The sequence below is a fragment of the Phytophthora cinnamomi genome (assembly GCF_018691715.1).
Source record: "Phytophthora cinnamomi strain GKB4 chromosome Unknown Contig100, whole genome shotgun sequence".
Classification (NCBI taxonomy): domain Eukaryota; phylum Oomycota; class Peronosporomycetes; order Peronosporales; family Peronosporaceae; genus Phytophthora; species Phytophthora cinnamomi.
In genome coordinates this window covers 131,665-148,346 of record NW_027151033.1, presented here as the reverse complement: position 1 = coordinate 148,346, position 16,682 = coordinate 131,665, and the positions used below count along the sequence as shown (strand labels likewise).

The window sequence follows — 16,682 nt, the reverse complement described above, 5'->3', positions numbered from 1 at the left end:
TCTCGGCCTCACGCTGGCTCTGCAGCTCCTGCAGCTCGATTCTCCAGCGTCTGGATGCGCTCCTGCAGACCTTCCACCTCGGAGCTCTGCGCCTCACGGTGAGACTCCATCTCGCTCAGGGCCTGACTCGCAGTCTCGCGCTCCTCCTCCGCCGACACAACGCGTGCCTCGGTCTCGGACAGCTTCTGTCGGATCGCCTCCAGCGTCTCCACCGTCTGCGCCTCCGATTCCTTCAGGCTGCGGATGGTTTCCTCCGATGACTGCGTCTCGGCCTCACGCTGGCTCTGCAGCTCCTGCAGCTCGTTCTCCAGCGTCTGGATGCGCTCCTGCAGACCTTCCACCTCGGAGCTCTGCGCCTCACGGTGAGACTCCATCTCGCTCAGGGCCTGACTCGCAGTCTCGCGCTCCTCCTCCGCCGACACAACGCGTGCCTCGGTCTCGGACAGCTTCTGTCGGATCGCCTCCAGCGTCTCCACCGTCTGCGCCTCCGATTCCTTCAGGCTGCGGATGGTTTCCTCCGATGACTGCGTCTCGGCCTCACGCTGGCTCTGCAGCTCCTGCAGCTCGTTCTCCAGCGTCTGGATGCGCTCCTGCAGACCTTCCACCTCGGAGCTCTGCGCCTCACGGTGAGACTCCATCTCGCTCAGGGCCTGACTCGCAGTCTCGCGCTCCTCCTCCGCCGACACAACGCGTGCCTCGGTCTCGGACAGCTTCTGTCGGATCGCCTCCAGCGTCTCCACCGTCTGCGCCTCCGATTCCTTCAGGCTGCGGATGGTTTCCTCCGATGACTGCGTCTCGGCCTCACGCTGGCTCTGCAGCTCCTGCAGCTCGATCTCCAGCGTCTGGATGCGCTCCTGCAGACCTTCCACCTCGGAGCTCTGCGCCTCACGGTGAGACTCCATCTCGCTCAGGGCCTGACTCGCAGTCTCGCGCTCCTCCTCCGCCGACACAACGCGTGCCTCGGTCTCGGACAGCTTCTGTCGGATCGCCTCCAGCGTCTCCACCGTCTGCGCCTCCGATTCCTTCAGGCTGCGGATGGTTTCCTCCGATGACTGCGTCTCGGCCTCACGCTGGCTCTGCAGCTCCTGCAGCTCGATCTCCAGCGTCTGGATGCGCTCCTGCAGACCTTCCACCTCGGAGCTCTGCGCCTCACGGTGAGACTCCATCTCGCTCAGGGCCTGACTCGCAGTCTCGCGCTCCTCCTCCGCCGACACAACGCGTGCCTCGGTCTCGGACAGCTTCTGTCGGATCGCCTCCAGCGTCTCCACCGTCTGCGCCTCCGATTCCTTCAGGCTGCGGATGGTTTCCTCCGATGACTGCGTCTCGGCCTCACGCTGGCTCTGCAGCTCCTGCAGCTCGTTCTCCAGCGTCTGGATGCGCTCCTGCAGACCTGCAATATCCTTTTGGAAGGTGGTGATCTGCTCGTCCTTGTCACTCATTGCAGTCTTGGTGTCTTCGGACGATTTAGTTAACGCTGTAACTTGTGCCTGGGAGTTCGTTAGTTCCTGGCGAATGTTTTCCAACGATGCTAGAATGTCAGCCTCCGACGTCTTCAACAATAAAATGGTGTTTTCGGCGGTAGACAATTCATCCGAGTGTTGAGTCTGTAGAGCCTCCAGCTGGGTGTCCAAGTTCTCGATACGCTGCAACAGTTCCTCGTTTTGGGCGCTCAAAGATTTGTGTTCAGCGTCGAGATCACTGAGTGTTTTGCTGAGAGCATCACGCTCCTCAGTTAGTGAAGCTAGGCGGTATTCAGCGTTTGATAGCCCCGCTTGAGCCGTCTCTAATGACTCCGCCATACGTTTCACATCCTCCTTCAATGCTTGCTCCCTTTCATCTGCAGCCTGAGTGTCTGCTGAACTTTTGTTTCGTAGAGCTTCCAATTCAGTGGTCACGGATTGGTTCTTGAGCTGCAGCTCGCCATGCTCAGAACTGAGCACCTCGAGAGTCAGATCTCTCTTGCTGAGTGTTTTCTTCGCTGCATCACGCTCTTCGACAAGAACCATGACACATCCTTCAGCCTCCGCCAGTTCCTGGCGAAGAGACGCTAACGTTTCAGCCTCCTCGGCTTCTGCTTCTTTCAGGCTCGCGATAGTCTCATTTGCAGCTGTCAATTCTGCCGAGCTTGTTTCACGGAGCTCCTTCAACTCGGTCTCCAATGCCTCAACTTTCTTCTGCAAATCTTCCTGAAGGGCGCTCAAAGTTTCGTGTGTCGATACCTTTTCATTCAAAGAGTTCCGGGTGGCATCGCGTTCCTTCTTAAGTGCTGCAACGCGCTGCTCAGATTCCGTTAGCCGCTCTCGGATTGCCTGTAGTTCCTCTTCCGCTTGAGCCGACATGTCGTTGAGATTGCGAGCTGTTTCCTCTGCTTGGATCTTTGACTCCTCGAGGTTACGGATGGTTTCCTCAGTCGCTTCCGCCTCGGCTGAGCTTTTACTTCGCAGAGCGTTTAACTCAGTCTCAAACTTTTGAGCCGCGAGGTCGAGCTCTCCTTGCTGGGCTGTCAGCATCTCAATCCTCAGGTCTTTTGCAGTAAGATCCTTTCTAGCTGCATCTCGCTCCTCCACAAGCACCATCACGCATGACTCAGCTTCTGCCAGATCTCGCTTGACAGACTCCAAAGATTCCGCCAGCTTCGTCTCGGCATCCTTCAGCCCACTAATAACTTCCTCAGCTGCATTAACTTCTTCGGCATGTGTGTGCTGCAAGCTTTTAAGTTCAGTGTTGAGTTTGTCGACCTGCTGTTGCAAATTTTCACGTTGAGCAGCCAAGACTTCGTTTGAAGACTCTTTCTCTTGAAGTAGTGTCTTCACTGTATCACGCTCCTCAACCAAAAGTGCTGCACGCGATTCAGCTTCCGATAACTCGTCGCGGGATGTCTGCAGTGACTGCAACGCCTTCTCCGCCATCTGTTTTAAAACGGCAATCTTGTTCTCAAGAATTCCATTCTGGGCAACATGTGATTCAAGCTTTGCAGCGACTTCTTCGCGAGCCAACTTGTCAGCCTGAGCACGTTCCTGAAGTTCTGACAGCGCTGTAGAAACCTCGTTTTTCTCGGCAGCACTCTGAGAAAGCTGAACCTGTAATGCCTCAACTTGTGCCGTCACTTGTTCAACTTCGTCACGTAACTTAGCTGTAGTCTCCTCTAAGGTCTGCTCAAGCTTGTTTTTTTCTTCCTGGAGTGAAGAAACATTATCCTCTAAAGCTTGTTGCAAGTCAGCCAGATTCTCCTTCTCGGCTGATAGTGTAGCGATATCGCTCGTTGATTTCTCCATTCGGGCCTCCAAAAGCGTCAGTTGCTCCGAGGTTGAGGCGTTCGCTTCTTTGAGGTTCGTCTTCTGATCTTCAAGGGAGTCCAGTTTCGCCTCCAAGCTTTCGATCGTTCTTTCAAGCTTGAAGTTTTCATCGTCAAGTCCCGATTTCTCCTCCTCGAGCATGTAGAGCCGCTCCCTCAATTGATGGATATCCTCTTCAGAGCGGTAAATAGTATCTTCAAGTCTTGCTCGGAGATCTTGCTTTTCCGCTTCAATTTCGGCAATCTTATCAGCTAACTCATTGAGCTGCTCCTCTAGCTCTTCATTGGCAAGTTCCTGCGAATCAGCCATTGCAGCCTTTTGAACTTCTGACTTGGCGATTTTGTCCTTGAGTAAAGAGATCTCGTTGAACAAACGACTGCGTTCGTCCTTGAGCATATTAGTCGTCGTTTTGAATGCCTCAAACTCGATCGCTTTCTCTTCCAACTTTCCTCGGCTGCGCTCCAACTTCGACTTGGTCTTTGCAAACTCATCCGCCAGCTTTTCTCGCTCTTCTTCCACAGATCGCAACTGCTCTTCAATTGTGGCAATGAGGGCAACCTTCTGCTCTAATTGTTGCTCAAGCTCTGCAATCTTGTCTTCTGCAATAGACAAACGATTTTCAAGTTCGGTCTTTGCCTCCATACGCTCTTGCAGCGTCGATTCGAGACTTTGTTTTGCCTCGTAAGCCACTTGAAGTTTTTTCTCCATCTCGATCATCTCAATCAGAGCCGCCTCAAATTCCCGCCGTTCAGCTTCTAAAGAGGCATTGTTGATCGTGCAGGTAGGACCACTCGACTTTGACACCGCGACCAATTTCTTCTCTAGGGCTGTTAGCTGATGTTTCTGCTCCAAAAAGTCCACCTTGGCTTGGACGAGTGAAGACCGCAGCTCCTCAACCTCGCGGTCTTTTTCTTGCCACTCATCTGGTTCAGTCTTGCTATCAGCAACGGCGTGCAACTCACTAATCCGCTCCTCAAGGACATCGTTTTCGTTCTTGATATCCTCTAGATCGCGTTTGATCTTGCTATTCTCCTTTTCTGCTGTATCCACAGCGTTGTTCAGATTGGTAATAACGGACTGAAAGTCCTCCTTCTGCATGGCGTTTGCCTCAAGATGGCAGTGCAGATCATCAGTTTTCATCTTGAGATCTAACTCAAGCGTTCGGTTCGCAGATTGCAGTGATTCAAGTTGTTCAATCGCCGCGTTCAACTCCGATGACTTCTTTTGGTGTGTCTCCAGCAATGTTTCGTGATCCTGCTTGAGCTTCGAAACACCATCCGCTGTTTTCGCGACCTCAAAAATCATTCGCAAATTCTCAGCTTTGCAGGCTGCCATTTCTGTCTCGACGGCGTGCAAATGAGCTTTTGTTGCTTCCAACTCGCGTTCAAGGTCAGAGGGTTCACCATTGCAGCTCTCTGCACTTTCACCGTTGAATGTAACCGAGGCTACATCTTCGCCCGAAGATGCACACTTATCAGTGTCAGACATTCTCCTAGCAGCAAGCTTCTCGATCTCGCTAGCGCGCGTCTTAAGTTCAGTCTCACACTCCGCAAGCTTGGCTGTCAGTTGCACATTTTCAGTCTCGTACGCGCGTATTCTCACCTGTAGATCGTCTACATCGCTTTGAAGATGCTTCAGGTCGGGTTTGGCAACCCCGACAAGTTGCTCCTGAATGTACTCCAGATACGACTCTAGCTCCAGCATTCGGGAGTTATGGGTGTCCTCTGCATCACCCGATACAGACTCTGGCGTTCCTATCTGTAATGAATCCACCAGCGCTTCGATTTTGGTCTTGATCGTAGAGAAATGCTCGCTTAGTTGCTGGTTCTGCGTCTGAGTATGCTCGAGTTGCGCAAGGTATCCAGTTTGCTTTTCTTCGAGTGAACTGTAAGCCTGTCGGTGTTCATCTTCCTTAGCGGACAGCAAAGTCGAGTGCTCTTCGGCTACGCGTTCCAGCTCCGCACGGAGCTCGTCCACAGTCTTATCAACTGCAATCTTTTCAGTAGTCAAGGATTCGTACTGGGCTCGGAGCGCATCCAACTGCTTGCGAAGACCTTCTGCTTCAGCAACCGCAGCACTGACGGCCTCGCGAATAGCCTGCTCCTGCGGTGCTTCCGCGGCCGCGAGCTGTTCCGTCAGCATCTCGATTTCATTGTTCTTGGTATCCAGAAGCGACTCGATACTCTCGTAGGACAAATCAATGCCAACGTGAACCAGCAGCTTTTCCCGGATTTCAGCCGCGTCAGCAAGCTCCGCATTTGCCTTTTCGTTCGACGCCGCAAGCGCCTCGATCTGTTGAGCGAGCTGCTGCTTCTCCGCCTCGAATTTCTCCGCGCTGGCTGCCAGCTCGGCCTTCCACTCGTCCGCCTTGGCCTCCAAGGCGGCAATCTGTGTCTCCATCTCCTTCGCTGTGTCCCCACCAGCATCAGCAGCAGCATCCCCGTCCGCCTGCCGCACCTTCTTGAGCTCGTCGTTGTCCCTGAGCGCCTGGTTGAGCCTGGAGGCCACCTCGAGGTACATCTGCTCCGTGTCCTCCTGCTGCTGCCTGGCGCCGGCGAGCTGCTGCGTGAGGTCGTCCACTTTGGTCTGCCAGCCGCGGTTCTCCGCCAGCAGCTGCTGCGTCTCGCGCTCCTGCTGCTGCTTGTGCTCGAGCATGGCGGCCACCTGGCCCGTGAGGCGGCTGTTCTCCTCCTGGAACACGAGCACGCGCGCCTCCTCCTGCGCCAGGCGGACGCCGAGCTGCTGCTGCTGCGCCTGCAGCTCCAGCTGGAAGGCCTCGACCTTGGAGCCGGCGAGCTGCAGCGCCTCGTCCTTGGCCTCGAGCTGCCGCTGCAGCGCCTGGTGGCGCGCCAGCACGTCCTGCAGCTTGGCCACGACGTGCTGGCGGTCCTCGTCCTTGTGCGCGCAGTCCGCGCGCGCGTCGTCCAGCTGCTTCTTCAGGGCCTTGCCGGCGCCCACGGCCTTCTTGAGCTTCTCGATGAGCTCGCGCTTCTCCGCGGCGGCTGCTACACAACGGAACGACAAGGCAGGCAGGGGCAGAGGCGGTGAGAGGACGTCAAAGGGCAGGGGAAGCGCGCGCGGCTGCCGCATCAGACGCCACAGGAAGGAGCGCCGGGGGACGCTGCACGCACCCGACTGCGAAGCCGCGGGGCCGCCGGCCTCGAGCGCCGCGGCCGACGCCTCGCTCTCCTCCGCCATCATCTCCAAGAGTGACGGTCGTGCCGTGCCGCGTGGAGCAGAGCGGGATGGGAGCTGCGGCCTGCTATTGGCCGGCGGAATCGCCTTCGCGGATTGGTGGAAATTGGGGAAGGCGCAAAGAAACGCCATTTGGGCTGCTGGCGACAGACGCATCGACGGGCCGGATGGGCACGAACGAGGGGACTCATTTTGGTGGCCCTTGTGTATTGTGCTGCTGTAGCAACGCCAACTTGTCGGTTTCGAGCTGTGTGTTGCAGAGGTTTTGGTGGCAGTACATGTAGATTGAACACGAGAATGCGTCGCAGTGGCTCGTGGGATGGTACCTATGTCGGGCGCGAAACAGTGCGCACAAACCATATCATGGATTTCTTTGACACAGAATCGTCATCCGTTTCGTAATTAACAATCGCTTAATTAAGGAAGACGTCCTTTGAGAATGTGGTCTGGTCTAACTAACTACAGGCAGCACAGTGTTGTCGGGGTTACTGCGAGACCGGATGCAAATGGTAGCGGCTTTTTGCTTCCTGCTGTATTATCCGGAAAGGATTGGCGCTGAAGCAGTTTCGGGGTAGGTGCGACGCTATCGCCCCACCGCCGCGCAAATACAAACCGATATCTCGTTCGTCCATGAACCTCAGCAGCAGACATGCCTTGTTCCGACAGTGTCGGCAGTGTCGGCGTCGGTCCGACAGACCCATTTGCCGAAAAAGAACCCCCGGCGACCCCACGACATTATACTTGAACAAAGTATTGCGCGATCTTCCACGTCGTTTCGGCAGTGTAGCCATCTCATCAAAACGCCAGACCGGATACCGGCGCTGAACTCTTGAAGTTTGGCACATCTCGAGGCGAATTCGGGCGAGCTGAAGCTGCTTGCTGCAGGACTCATGTGAGCAAGGCGTCGGCCTGCAAGCAGTTTTCTCATTGCAATAGAAATCTTATTCAATTTAGGTAGATGGGTTCCTTTTAACGTTAATCTAGAAGCGCGACTCTGCGTAAGGCCCGGTGTTCGTTCAAAGCTCAGCATGTGTTGCTGCAAACACTGCAAGTATTTCGGAATGAAGCATATACGCAACGCTCACTTGTGGGGTTCTTACTGACTGCTGGACGTCTCTGCGTTTCTAACAGGCAAAATTTCGGCACAACCTTGGCAGCCAGTTTAATAGAGCGTTAGAGGTTGTTCGGGTCCTAACTCATGGACCCCCCCCCCCCCCCCTTGATCTCAGATATTTGCTAGGTTATCGTAGGTGAGTCTTCGAGCGTTTAGAATTGGCAACTGGCGTTTATGGAGATTTCTCCAGGAAGGGAACTGCTGTATAGGTCTGGGGCACAGCAACCTCTATATCGCCAGGAGTGAGGGCATCAATAGGTGCGGGTGCAGGCAGTTTGGCGTCGACTGCCGACACCTGAACAGCCAACAAAACAGCGTCTTCTTTGAACAAGTTCAAGGGTCTTCTGCAGATTCTGCTGTAGCATTCCTTCAGGAAACTCAGGGAGCTCGAAAATTAATCCCAAGTTGGGAATCCTAACTACCGTACTAAGTAGGGTCCTCCTTCGGAAACTTTTTCACGCCTCCTCTTCGGACTCCTCTTGGGTTACCAATCTTGTGAGCCCCAAGCCGGATCTACCTACGGCTTTAACTTACCTACCGATACGTACTTTGGAAGCCTAGCTGATGGTACACAATTTAAAAACAAGGTGGTCGTTCATCATTCACAAGCCCCACGAATGGCAAAACGCTATCGGCTAAAATTTAGTGCGAAATCGCGTAGATGAGCACAGCAAGCAGAACCGGGAGCAGCACCATGATCGTCATGCGGTATGACTGCACCTGGCTGTTGAGCTGCGTGACCGCCTGCTCCGAGATCTCGCGGACCTTCGCCAACTGTGCGGCATGAGCCTGTTTCGACTGCGTGCGCTCAGCAATGATCGTCTCATGAGCCTCAGCCAGCTCCGCACGAACCGTGGCGAGCTCCTGCTTGGTCTTGGCTACCTTCTTTTCCTTGGCCTCAAGGCTGGCTGAGAGCTGGGAGCGAGCCGAGCTGGCAGCAGACGCGTCGGCACGGGCCTTCTTGAGCTGTTTGGCAGCGCTCTCGGCGTCGGCAATCTTGGCGTTCATCAACGTCTTCGCCGCCTGCGCCGAGTTCTTCCATTTCAACGTGTGAGCACGAGCTTCTTTCAGCTCCTCGTTCGCCTCCAGTAGCGACGTGCGTGCCTTCTTCAGCAGCTCCTCGTTCGTTGCAGCCACACCACGCAGATCCTGAAGCTGGTCCTCGGCGTTCGTGCGCTGCGAAAGCAGGTCTTCGTACTGTGCCTTGAGCTTCTTAGCTTCCGCCGTGCGTGCCTCCAAATCCGCCGTCAGCTTCTTCACCTGCGAGTCGTGTCCTGAAGCCTGGCTCAGAGCCCTGTCGCTTTCCAGCTTCAGTCGGATCACTTCGTCCTTCATGTCGAGCAGCTGGCGAGCAATTTCCTCCTTGTCCGCAAGGACAGCCTTAGCTGCATCCTTGGCCTTCTCTAGCTCAGCTGCGAGTTCGCCACTTTTGCCCTCCTTGGCAGACTGGAGCTCTGAGATCTGCGCTGTCAGCTTCTCAATCTCTGTTTCGTGAGAACGCGTGGTTTCTTCCGACGATGCACGAAGAGCGTCACGTTCAGCCAACACATCCTGGACGTTCTGCTTTACCGATTCCAACTCCTCTAGAGTCTTGATGTACTCGTCCGAGGTTGTAACCTTAGACTCCGTATCCTTCGTCGACGTACGCAAAGCGTCAAGCTCGGCCGACACGTGTTCAGTGTTCTTCCTCGCAGCCGCTAAATCCTTCTCCAGGGTCTGAACACGCTCCTCGGAGCTTGAGACTTTCAACTCCGCGTCCTTCGACGAGTTACGCAGCAACTCCAATTCAGAGGTTACTTCTTGAGCGCCCTTCTGGGCAGTCTCCAACTCTTGCTCAAGTGCCTTAATGCGTTCCTCGGAGCTCGACACCTTCGCTTCAGATGCAGTGGCGGAAGTCGCCAGCTTCTCGACTTCGGCTTGCAGTTTCTCCACATCACTTTTAGAGGCTTCAAGCTCGGCCTTGGTAGCATCAATTTCAGCGGTGAAAGTTTCGGTCTTGTCCTCATACGAAGAATGTTCCGCGATGGCTTTCTCAGCCTCGGCACGCATCGACTTGGCATCTGCCTCGACCGTCATGTTCTTCTCCGTGAGCTCCTTGTTAGCGAGCTGCAGGTCTTCAATAGACTTCCACAGCTTGCCAAGGTGGGTTTCCCGTGTCTCCTTTTCGTCCTTAATGTCCGCCAGCTGAGCCTGGACCTTTTCCAGTTCCTCACGGGTGGAGTTCGCAGCATCCTCCGAGTTTTTCAACTTGGCCTCCAACTCGTCACGGGTAGCGATGGCGTCATCCTCAGCGGCCTTCAGCTTCGCCTCCAGCTTGGTCTTCTCCTCAGTAAGCGTAGAAACAGACTTCTCCAATTTGGTCTCGGCCTCTTGGCTCGACTGGCTGGCCTGCTCAATCTTCGAGCGCTCTTCCTCAAGCTCCGCGGTCAGCTTGGCAACCTCCTCCTCCTTCTCTTTCGTGAGCGCAGCAACGGCCTGCTTCAGCTTGTCCTGCGCGTCCCGAAGTCCCTGCTCGGCCTTCTGCATCTCCTGGCTCTTCTTGCTCGCCTGCTCCGCCTTGACGCGCACCGCTTCCAGCTCCTCCGTCAGCTTGGCGACGGTCTCGCTCTTCTCCAGAGCCAGCGTCTCCACCGACTTCTGCAGCTCCTCTGCCGCCTTCTCCGCCTGCTGCACCTTGGCACGCTCGGCCTCCAGCTGCGTTGCGAGCTTCTCAACCTCCTCAGAGGAAGCAGCCACCTCTTTCACCTTTTGTTTCTCCTCCGTCTTGCTCTCCGTCTTGGCACTCTTCTTTTTCTTCTTGTTCTTGGACTTGTTCTCCTCCACGACGACAGTCTCCGTCTTCTCCTCCACCGTCTCCACCGTCGTCTGCTTGGTCTCCTGGTGCTGCACCAGGTACTGCATGGCCTTCTTGGTGCGCTGGATGTGCGTCACCTCCGTCTCCAGCGTCGAGATCTTGTCGTCCGCCTGGGCCGCCAGCCCCTCCAGCCGCGAGGCGCGCTGCAGCAGCTCGTGCTCCGGGTCCTGCTGCTGCTTGGGCTGCTCCTCCGCCTCATCGGCCTCGTCCTGCTCGGGCGTCTCCTCCTGCTTGTCCTTGGTCTGCTCCTGCTGCTGGTCCTGCTGCTGGTTGTCGCCCTGCTGCTGCTCCTGCTCGAGGCGCTCGGCCTCCTCCTCCTCGTCCTTCTGCTTCCAGACCTGCAGCTCCTTGCGCAGACCCACGAGCCTCTTGACCTCCTTGGCCACGTCCTCCATCTTGACGGCGCCGCTCTTGTCGCTGCGCATCTGGTCCTGCAGCAGGCGCACGGAGGCCGAGCACGCCTCGATGGCCTCCTCCAGCGCCGCGCGGTCGTCGAACGTGGTCGTCATGCTGCGAAAACGCGAGGTTGTGCGTACGGCTGCGCCTGACAGGATAGGGGGAGAGCCCTAGTGACTCGAGGACGAAAGATATCCGACTGAGTGTCGTTTGATTGGCACCAGCGAGTTTCGACCGATGGGATAGGCGCGGGCCCTTCTTTTCCACCGATTTTGTGGTGTGGTCGACACAATTGTACCAAGAGACTGGTACAGGTAGTCAGATCAGAGAGCCAGCAGCATGTACGGACACCAAAGGAGCTGGTCGCGGCTGCAGCGGACACTGGGACAATGGTGGCTGTGCGCGTGCTGCTGCTGGCGGCGACACTGGTGCTGCTTGCGCTTGCCGGCGCCGCAGTACAGGCGAAATCTACGCGAGTGAGGAAGAGCTGGGGGGCCTACACCAGCAATGAGAAGAGTGAGTCTGGTTGTCAATAGAGTTTTGGTCCGACGCATTTTGATGGTCTGACGCTTTTGGGATCATTTCCTGCAGAGCTGTATCTGAGCGCGCTGGAAAAGGCGATGGCGTCGGGCAACCACATGCTGTTCACGCAGACGTATATGGACTCGGGCAGTCTGGAGCAGGTCGTGGGCACCTGCGGCGCGCCGGCGTGGTACCGCAAGTATCTGCTCGGCTACGAGAACATGCTGCGCTCGCTGGACCCGACGTTCAGCGACCTGACGCTGCCGTACTGGGATATGTTTGAGGACGCAGCCAAGCGCATCTCGACGAGCACCTCGTGCAACGGTATCGAAGGGTGCTCGCCGATCCTGGAGGACCTTGGAGGCTGTGAAGGCCCCGAGCTCATTCCTGGCGCGTATGTCGTGAATGGCGAGGCCATCCCAAGTGGCAACTGCGCGAACAGCAGTGTGGCCGCCCATGCCTGCACGAATGGTAAGAAATGCGAAAAGTGCATTCCGCGAGGAGACTGGGGCATTGGTGATTCTTCCTTGGAGTTCGGCCCGACAGCATTTGCGGACTTGATTGGGCATGCCAAAAGCGCCAAGGGCACTAGCAGTAGCGGCGCCTCGGCCATGGATACGCTACGCAAGGAGGTTCAAAACTCGGTTCAGCTCACGATACACAGTCTGCTCGGAGGGGCGTACGAAACCCGTGCGGCTGCGTTTGATCCCATCTTTCTCAGCCACTAGTACGTCCTTATCTTACTGTGTTTGTTGTGGATACTGTACCACTAACGTAGTCCATTACTTTGCTGTTTCGGTTGTGCAGCGCGACGTTAGACATGGTGTATCAGTTTTTCCAGAGCTGTAACCACAGCATTGCGTTGACAGGCTCCTGCAAAGGTAAAGGAGGGCTGAAGGTCTCCCCGAGCGCCACGATCCCCATGAAGATCAAGGACACGTCTGTGGAGAAGCATGCCGACCTGAGCGCATTCTTCAAGAGTGTGGGCACAACCTTCAAGAGCCAGGATACGTTCGCCATCAAGTACGAGATCGGTCCATTCCTCCAGAACATGTTGAAGAAGTTCTCCCTGCAGTGTAACGCCGAGAAAAGCGCAGTCGGTGCAATCTCGTACGCCACCGCGAAGAGCACGACCGAGGAAGCGGCTGCGATCACGTTGGTCAACGACCTCGCGGCGTGTGATGATACTTCAAAGTTGAACGGCACGGCAACGGAGGTACCGTCGGCGTTCATTTCGTGCGAGCTACTGTCGTCTCTGCAGAATGGTGTGTTCACGAATTTCAGTACTCCCGTGCGCGAGTTTTTCGGTGCTACGCAGGACGACCTGCCTAAGTGTGTCGGAGCGCTGGCAGCCATCACAACGGTTGAAGTCACTGTCACGCCGTCTGCGAGTTGCCAAAAAGCGATCCTCAAGGATACCAGTATCAACAGCAAGACAGACTTCAGATCGGTTTCTGACGGCTTTGCTATCGTTACTAGAGGAGCAAAGGACGGGAATGTCCGATACATGAATCCAGCTGATTAGATCTGTTAGGGGGTGCATTTTTAAATCGTATGAGTGCGAAGACAAAATGTATGTGGATGTTGTGGTTGAGAAAAGGTGTATCGTTTTCTTTGGCAAATGGCGATGGTGAAGAAACTACTGACTCAAAAAACTGCCCGATTGTCCAATGCTTACAGGCTATTAGAGAGGTTGATATCTACTAAGTGCTTTGCTAGAGTGGCCGCAGATGCTACATGCTACAGTGTGCAAGTGGAGGCGGAGACCCGTCGATCGTCCTCCCTATCCGGAATATTGCCCTTCGAGGATCGCGATATTTGTCCATCGTGGCGGTAAGCGGGGTATATTTTCCGCCGTCGCCTCAAGCCAAGATAGAACGACGAATCTACGAGGGACTACGTCGTTCTTGAACCTTAAGCATCAGTTCCATACATCTGGTGGAAAGCAACACTTTTAATGAAGAACTTTTGTAGTATCTGAGTCAAGGTTTTAAGGAGCGATTGCCATCGCCGACTGGAATCCCTGGTCTGATTAATCGATTAGGTCATGCCTGGCCAGACTGTTTCACCGACTTCTAAAACTAAACGAAGGGTTTCTTACAAATAGCAAATCAAACTACAGTACATTGGAGTGAGGTAAGACGCATACCCGAAGTTGACACTTTAGGCCTGTGGTGGTAGGTACCCCAGATAGCTACATTCGAGCGACCTGAGTCGAACATTTGTGTTTATCGATCAGAATTTAACGAAAAATGCATTACTGGGGTGGCTCAGCTTAGCTTCAATCGTGGTTAGAGCATTTGATGGACCTAGTATGACTGCTATTCTGCACTCATTGTTTTCTCATCGCATAAGCTAAGCTACCGACTTGCCCACTCACCCAAGCCCAGCCCAGCCTGCCTCCATCTTGTGACGCTAAAGGCAATGCAGTTGCCGCGGTAGCAGCAACACCATGCCTTCTTCGGCCTAAATTGTCACTACCCGCGCCTTAGTAGCAAACCGCGACGCTGAATAGGGAAGCCCTAACCGAGCTTATATCCAGTTGAAAGAGAACAAGGAGAGCAAAACGCAATCGAAATACAAGTGCACAGTGAGGACATATTCAAGTATAAATTCAGCGGCTACGAGGTTGAAAGTGTGACCGCTTGAGTGGATCACCATAGCGTACACACTGCATACGCTGTGGTTGATCCACAGGCAGTACTACATGTATAGTATACGTGTAATTCTGCCTTCGCTATTCTATATGTACCACTGTGTATGTGTAAATCGAAGGGGGTTAAATATTTAGAACACCCAAACTTCAGAGCTACTTCGGGCCAGAAGCACGATTTTGTTTTCCATGAGACAGGTTACGATTGACGATTAATGCCTCCGGGCAACACATTCGTAGCTGACTTGGAATGACTTGGTGTAAACGGACAAACACGTGTGCAAACACCATTACAGCTAGTTAGTGTGTGGTAAAAATTACGAACATGTCGATCGAGTCCACTACCACAGGCCGAAAGTTGCTACGTAAGCAATCCGGCAGCATTCAGCCTTCTCAGTAACTGAAAATCTTGATATGTCTACACCTTTTCAACTTCAAAGTGGCAAATTAAAAGTTCAATACGTCAAAATGTAAGTTCAAAACGACACACACAGATAAAACGGATAATATTGTGTGAGTAATTATGAAGGGGTATAATTTAGTAAGGTTTTTCTTAGTGGCAAGAACTCGCGCCAAAACTACTGGACAGCAGCAACACCAACGCTTTCTTCGCGTCCCTCCAGCTCATTTCCCATTTTTCAGCGCGATACCCTCACCACTTCAAGCCTCTTCATCACCAAGCTCAATGCTGTACGACGACGCCACCATCAAGCGCGTGCTGCGTGCCGCCAGAGCCGGACAAGACTGGCTCGGCGTTGCTGCCAACAACGACGTGAACCGACGCTCTGCGTATCGCTGGATCGCTGCTGCGCAGGAGAGCGATGAGTGGGCCGCGTCGCCAAGAAAGCCACGCGGTGGCAGGCGCAACGCCAAGATCGACGACGCGCACGTCGACTATTTGATCTCTCTCCTAGATGAGAACTGCTACCTGACGCTCGACGAGATGGTAGACGCGCTTGAAGCGCGGTTTTCGTTGAAGGTGTCGCGCCAGACGGTCAAGCATCACATCGACGGCAGAACGTACACCGTGAAGCAGACCCACCGCGACAATAATTACCGGAACCTCGACCACAACAAGCTCCTTCGGCGCGACTACGTCGTCAACCTCTTGGCCTACAAGGCTGCAGGTAAGACTATTTTCTATGTTGATGAGACTAACTTCAACCTGTGGTGTTCTCGTCGCCGCGGCCGGAGCCTAAAAGGCAAGCGCGCGGTCGACAGGAACACGGCAAGTAAGGGCTCCAACATTCATGTGATTGCGTGCATCTCTGAGAACGGCCTCGCATACTCAGAGAGGCGCTTTAGCTCGTTCACCTCCGATAAATGCAATGAGTTCATGCGGCGCCTTCTTCGTCACATCTCCCTCACGACCCCGCTTAACGACGTCGTTATTGTTGCGGATAACGCCCCCTGCCATGCCAACGTCGAAGACGTCTTCAAGGAGGAGGCGTTCTCGGAGGCCAAGCTGCTGCGCCTAGGGCCATACTCGCCCATGTTAAACCCGATCGAGAATTGCTTCTCGACCTTCAAGGCGATGGTCAAGCGATTTTTGGCCCGCCACCGCCAAGCTATCCTCGAAGTCCCTCCGCATCGCACCATCAAGGAGCACCGGGAGCACTACTTGCTGCTGGCGGCGGACCTGTTATTGGAAGAAGCTATTACCCCGGGTCTTTGCCACAGGTGCGCGCTGCATACCATCAAGTTCCATGCAGATGCTATACAGCTGAAGGACATGCCTGTAGGCCAATAGGTTACGCAATATAAAGTGTGGCGTCGGCTCTTTTTTATTTTGTGTCGTTTTGAACTTACATTTTGACGTTTTGAACTTGGAGTTTGCCACTTTGAAGTTGAAAAGGTGTATTTTTTTGGCTGCGTTCATGTCATTCCCCAAAGGGAAACGGATAAATCCAAGAGCTTGAAGATCGAGTTGCATGGTCATTGATGGGTTTCAATTCTAAAACTACACGCACTCGAAGGAGTCACCCGTCAGCACTGTCCCCGGTTTGCCCTGCCTTGAGCGAATCAACGAAGTTCGGCAATCCCAATGCTCTGGTCAGCGTCCGCAGTCGCCCAACAGGCGACGAGGTAGCTGATGGCCATTGTAGAGCACTAAAGCCAAGCATCCCACGAGCTGAACGGGAGTTCTGCCCGCGGGAACGAGCCCGAGCAGCTAAAATATCAAGAGCACGCTCGTGGAGCTGCTCGTTTCAAATCGATCTAGGGAGGGGAGCGCGAAAACGGAGCTCGTAGCTCGAGTCGATGATTGGATAAAGAAAATATTACGTCGAGACTGATGTAAGCTGCAGACCGTCAACAATATGAATGCGCAGTGCAGTACAGTATCCAGAGCGAATGCGAGCATCTCAGCATCTGTAGTGATTTCACTGGTATCAAATCACGGAGGTACCACATGGTTCAAACACTGGATAAATTTGGTGCAGCCACTATCTAAAATAACAGGGTAATCAAACATAGCGGTGGTTATAACGAGGGGGACACTGTACATGTCGACAACGACATACAGGCAGACAATGCAGTGGACATCAAGGACTCACCAGCCAACCATATTCATCATCTTTGTATTTCATATGCTTTGAGTACTTTATATGAATTTACGTGTGTTTTGTGAAATCCTTGTCGATTATTGCGTCA

At 54.3% G+C, this 16,682-nt stretch overlaps 4 protein-coding genes across 5 annotated transcripts; 2 read left to right on the top strand and 2 right to left on the bottom strand.

Annotated features, from left to right (window-relative positions):
• Window positions 1–8: 8 nt before the first annotated feature.
• Window positions 9–6,497, bottom strand: IUM83_16540 (Myosin-like protein; the record flags this gene model as incomplete). Of its 2 annotated transcripts, none has more annotated exons than XM_067941427.1 (2): window positions 9–6,301; window positions 6,428–6,497. In XM_067941427.1, the coding sequence occupies 2 exons, from the start codon at window positions 6,495–6,497 to the stop codon at window positions 9–11; spliced, it is 6,363 nt and encodes a 2,120-aa protein (XP_067783284.1). The 2 variants fall into 2 exon arrangements, with proteins under 2 accessions (XP_067783284.1, XP_067783283.1); XM_067941428.1 differs by having other exon boundaries at window positions 9–6,298.
• Window positions 6,498–8,247: 1,750 nt separating this feature from the next.
• Window positions 8,248–10,968, bottom strand: IUM83_16539 (Myosin-like protein; the record flags this gene model as incomplete). Its single annotated transcript, XM_067941426.1, has 1 exon — window positions 8,248–10,968. The coding sequence occupies one exon, from the start codon at window positions 10,966–10,968 to the stop codon at window positions 8,248–8,250; it is 2,721 nt and encodes a 906-aa protein (XP_067783249.1).
• Window positions 10,969–11,244: 276 nt separating this feature from the next.
• Window positions 11,245–12,902, top strand: IUM83_16538 (RxLR-like protein; the record flags this gene model as incomplete). Its single annotated transcript, XM_067941425.1, has 3 exons — window positions 11,245–11,371; window positions 11,447–12,104; window positions 12,185–12,902. The coding sequence occupies 3 exons, from the start codon at window positions 11,245–11,247 to the stop codon at window positions 12,900–12,902; spliced, it is 1,503 nt and encodes a 500-aa protein (XP_067783250.1).
• Window positions 12,903–14,715: 1,813 nt separating this feature from the next.
• Window positions 14,716–15,780, top strand: IUM83_16537 (Replication protein A 70 kDa DNA-binding subunit; the record flags this gene model as incomplete). Its single annotated transcript, XM_067941424.1, has 1 exon — window positions 14,716–15,780. One exon carries the CDS (start codon window positions 14,716–14,718, stop codon window positions 15,778–15,780), a length of 1,065 nt encoding a protein of 354 aa, XP_067783241.1.
• Between the last annotated feature and the right edge of the window lie 902 nt (window positions 15,781–16,682).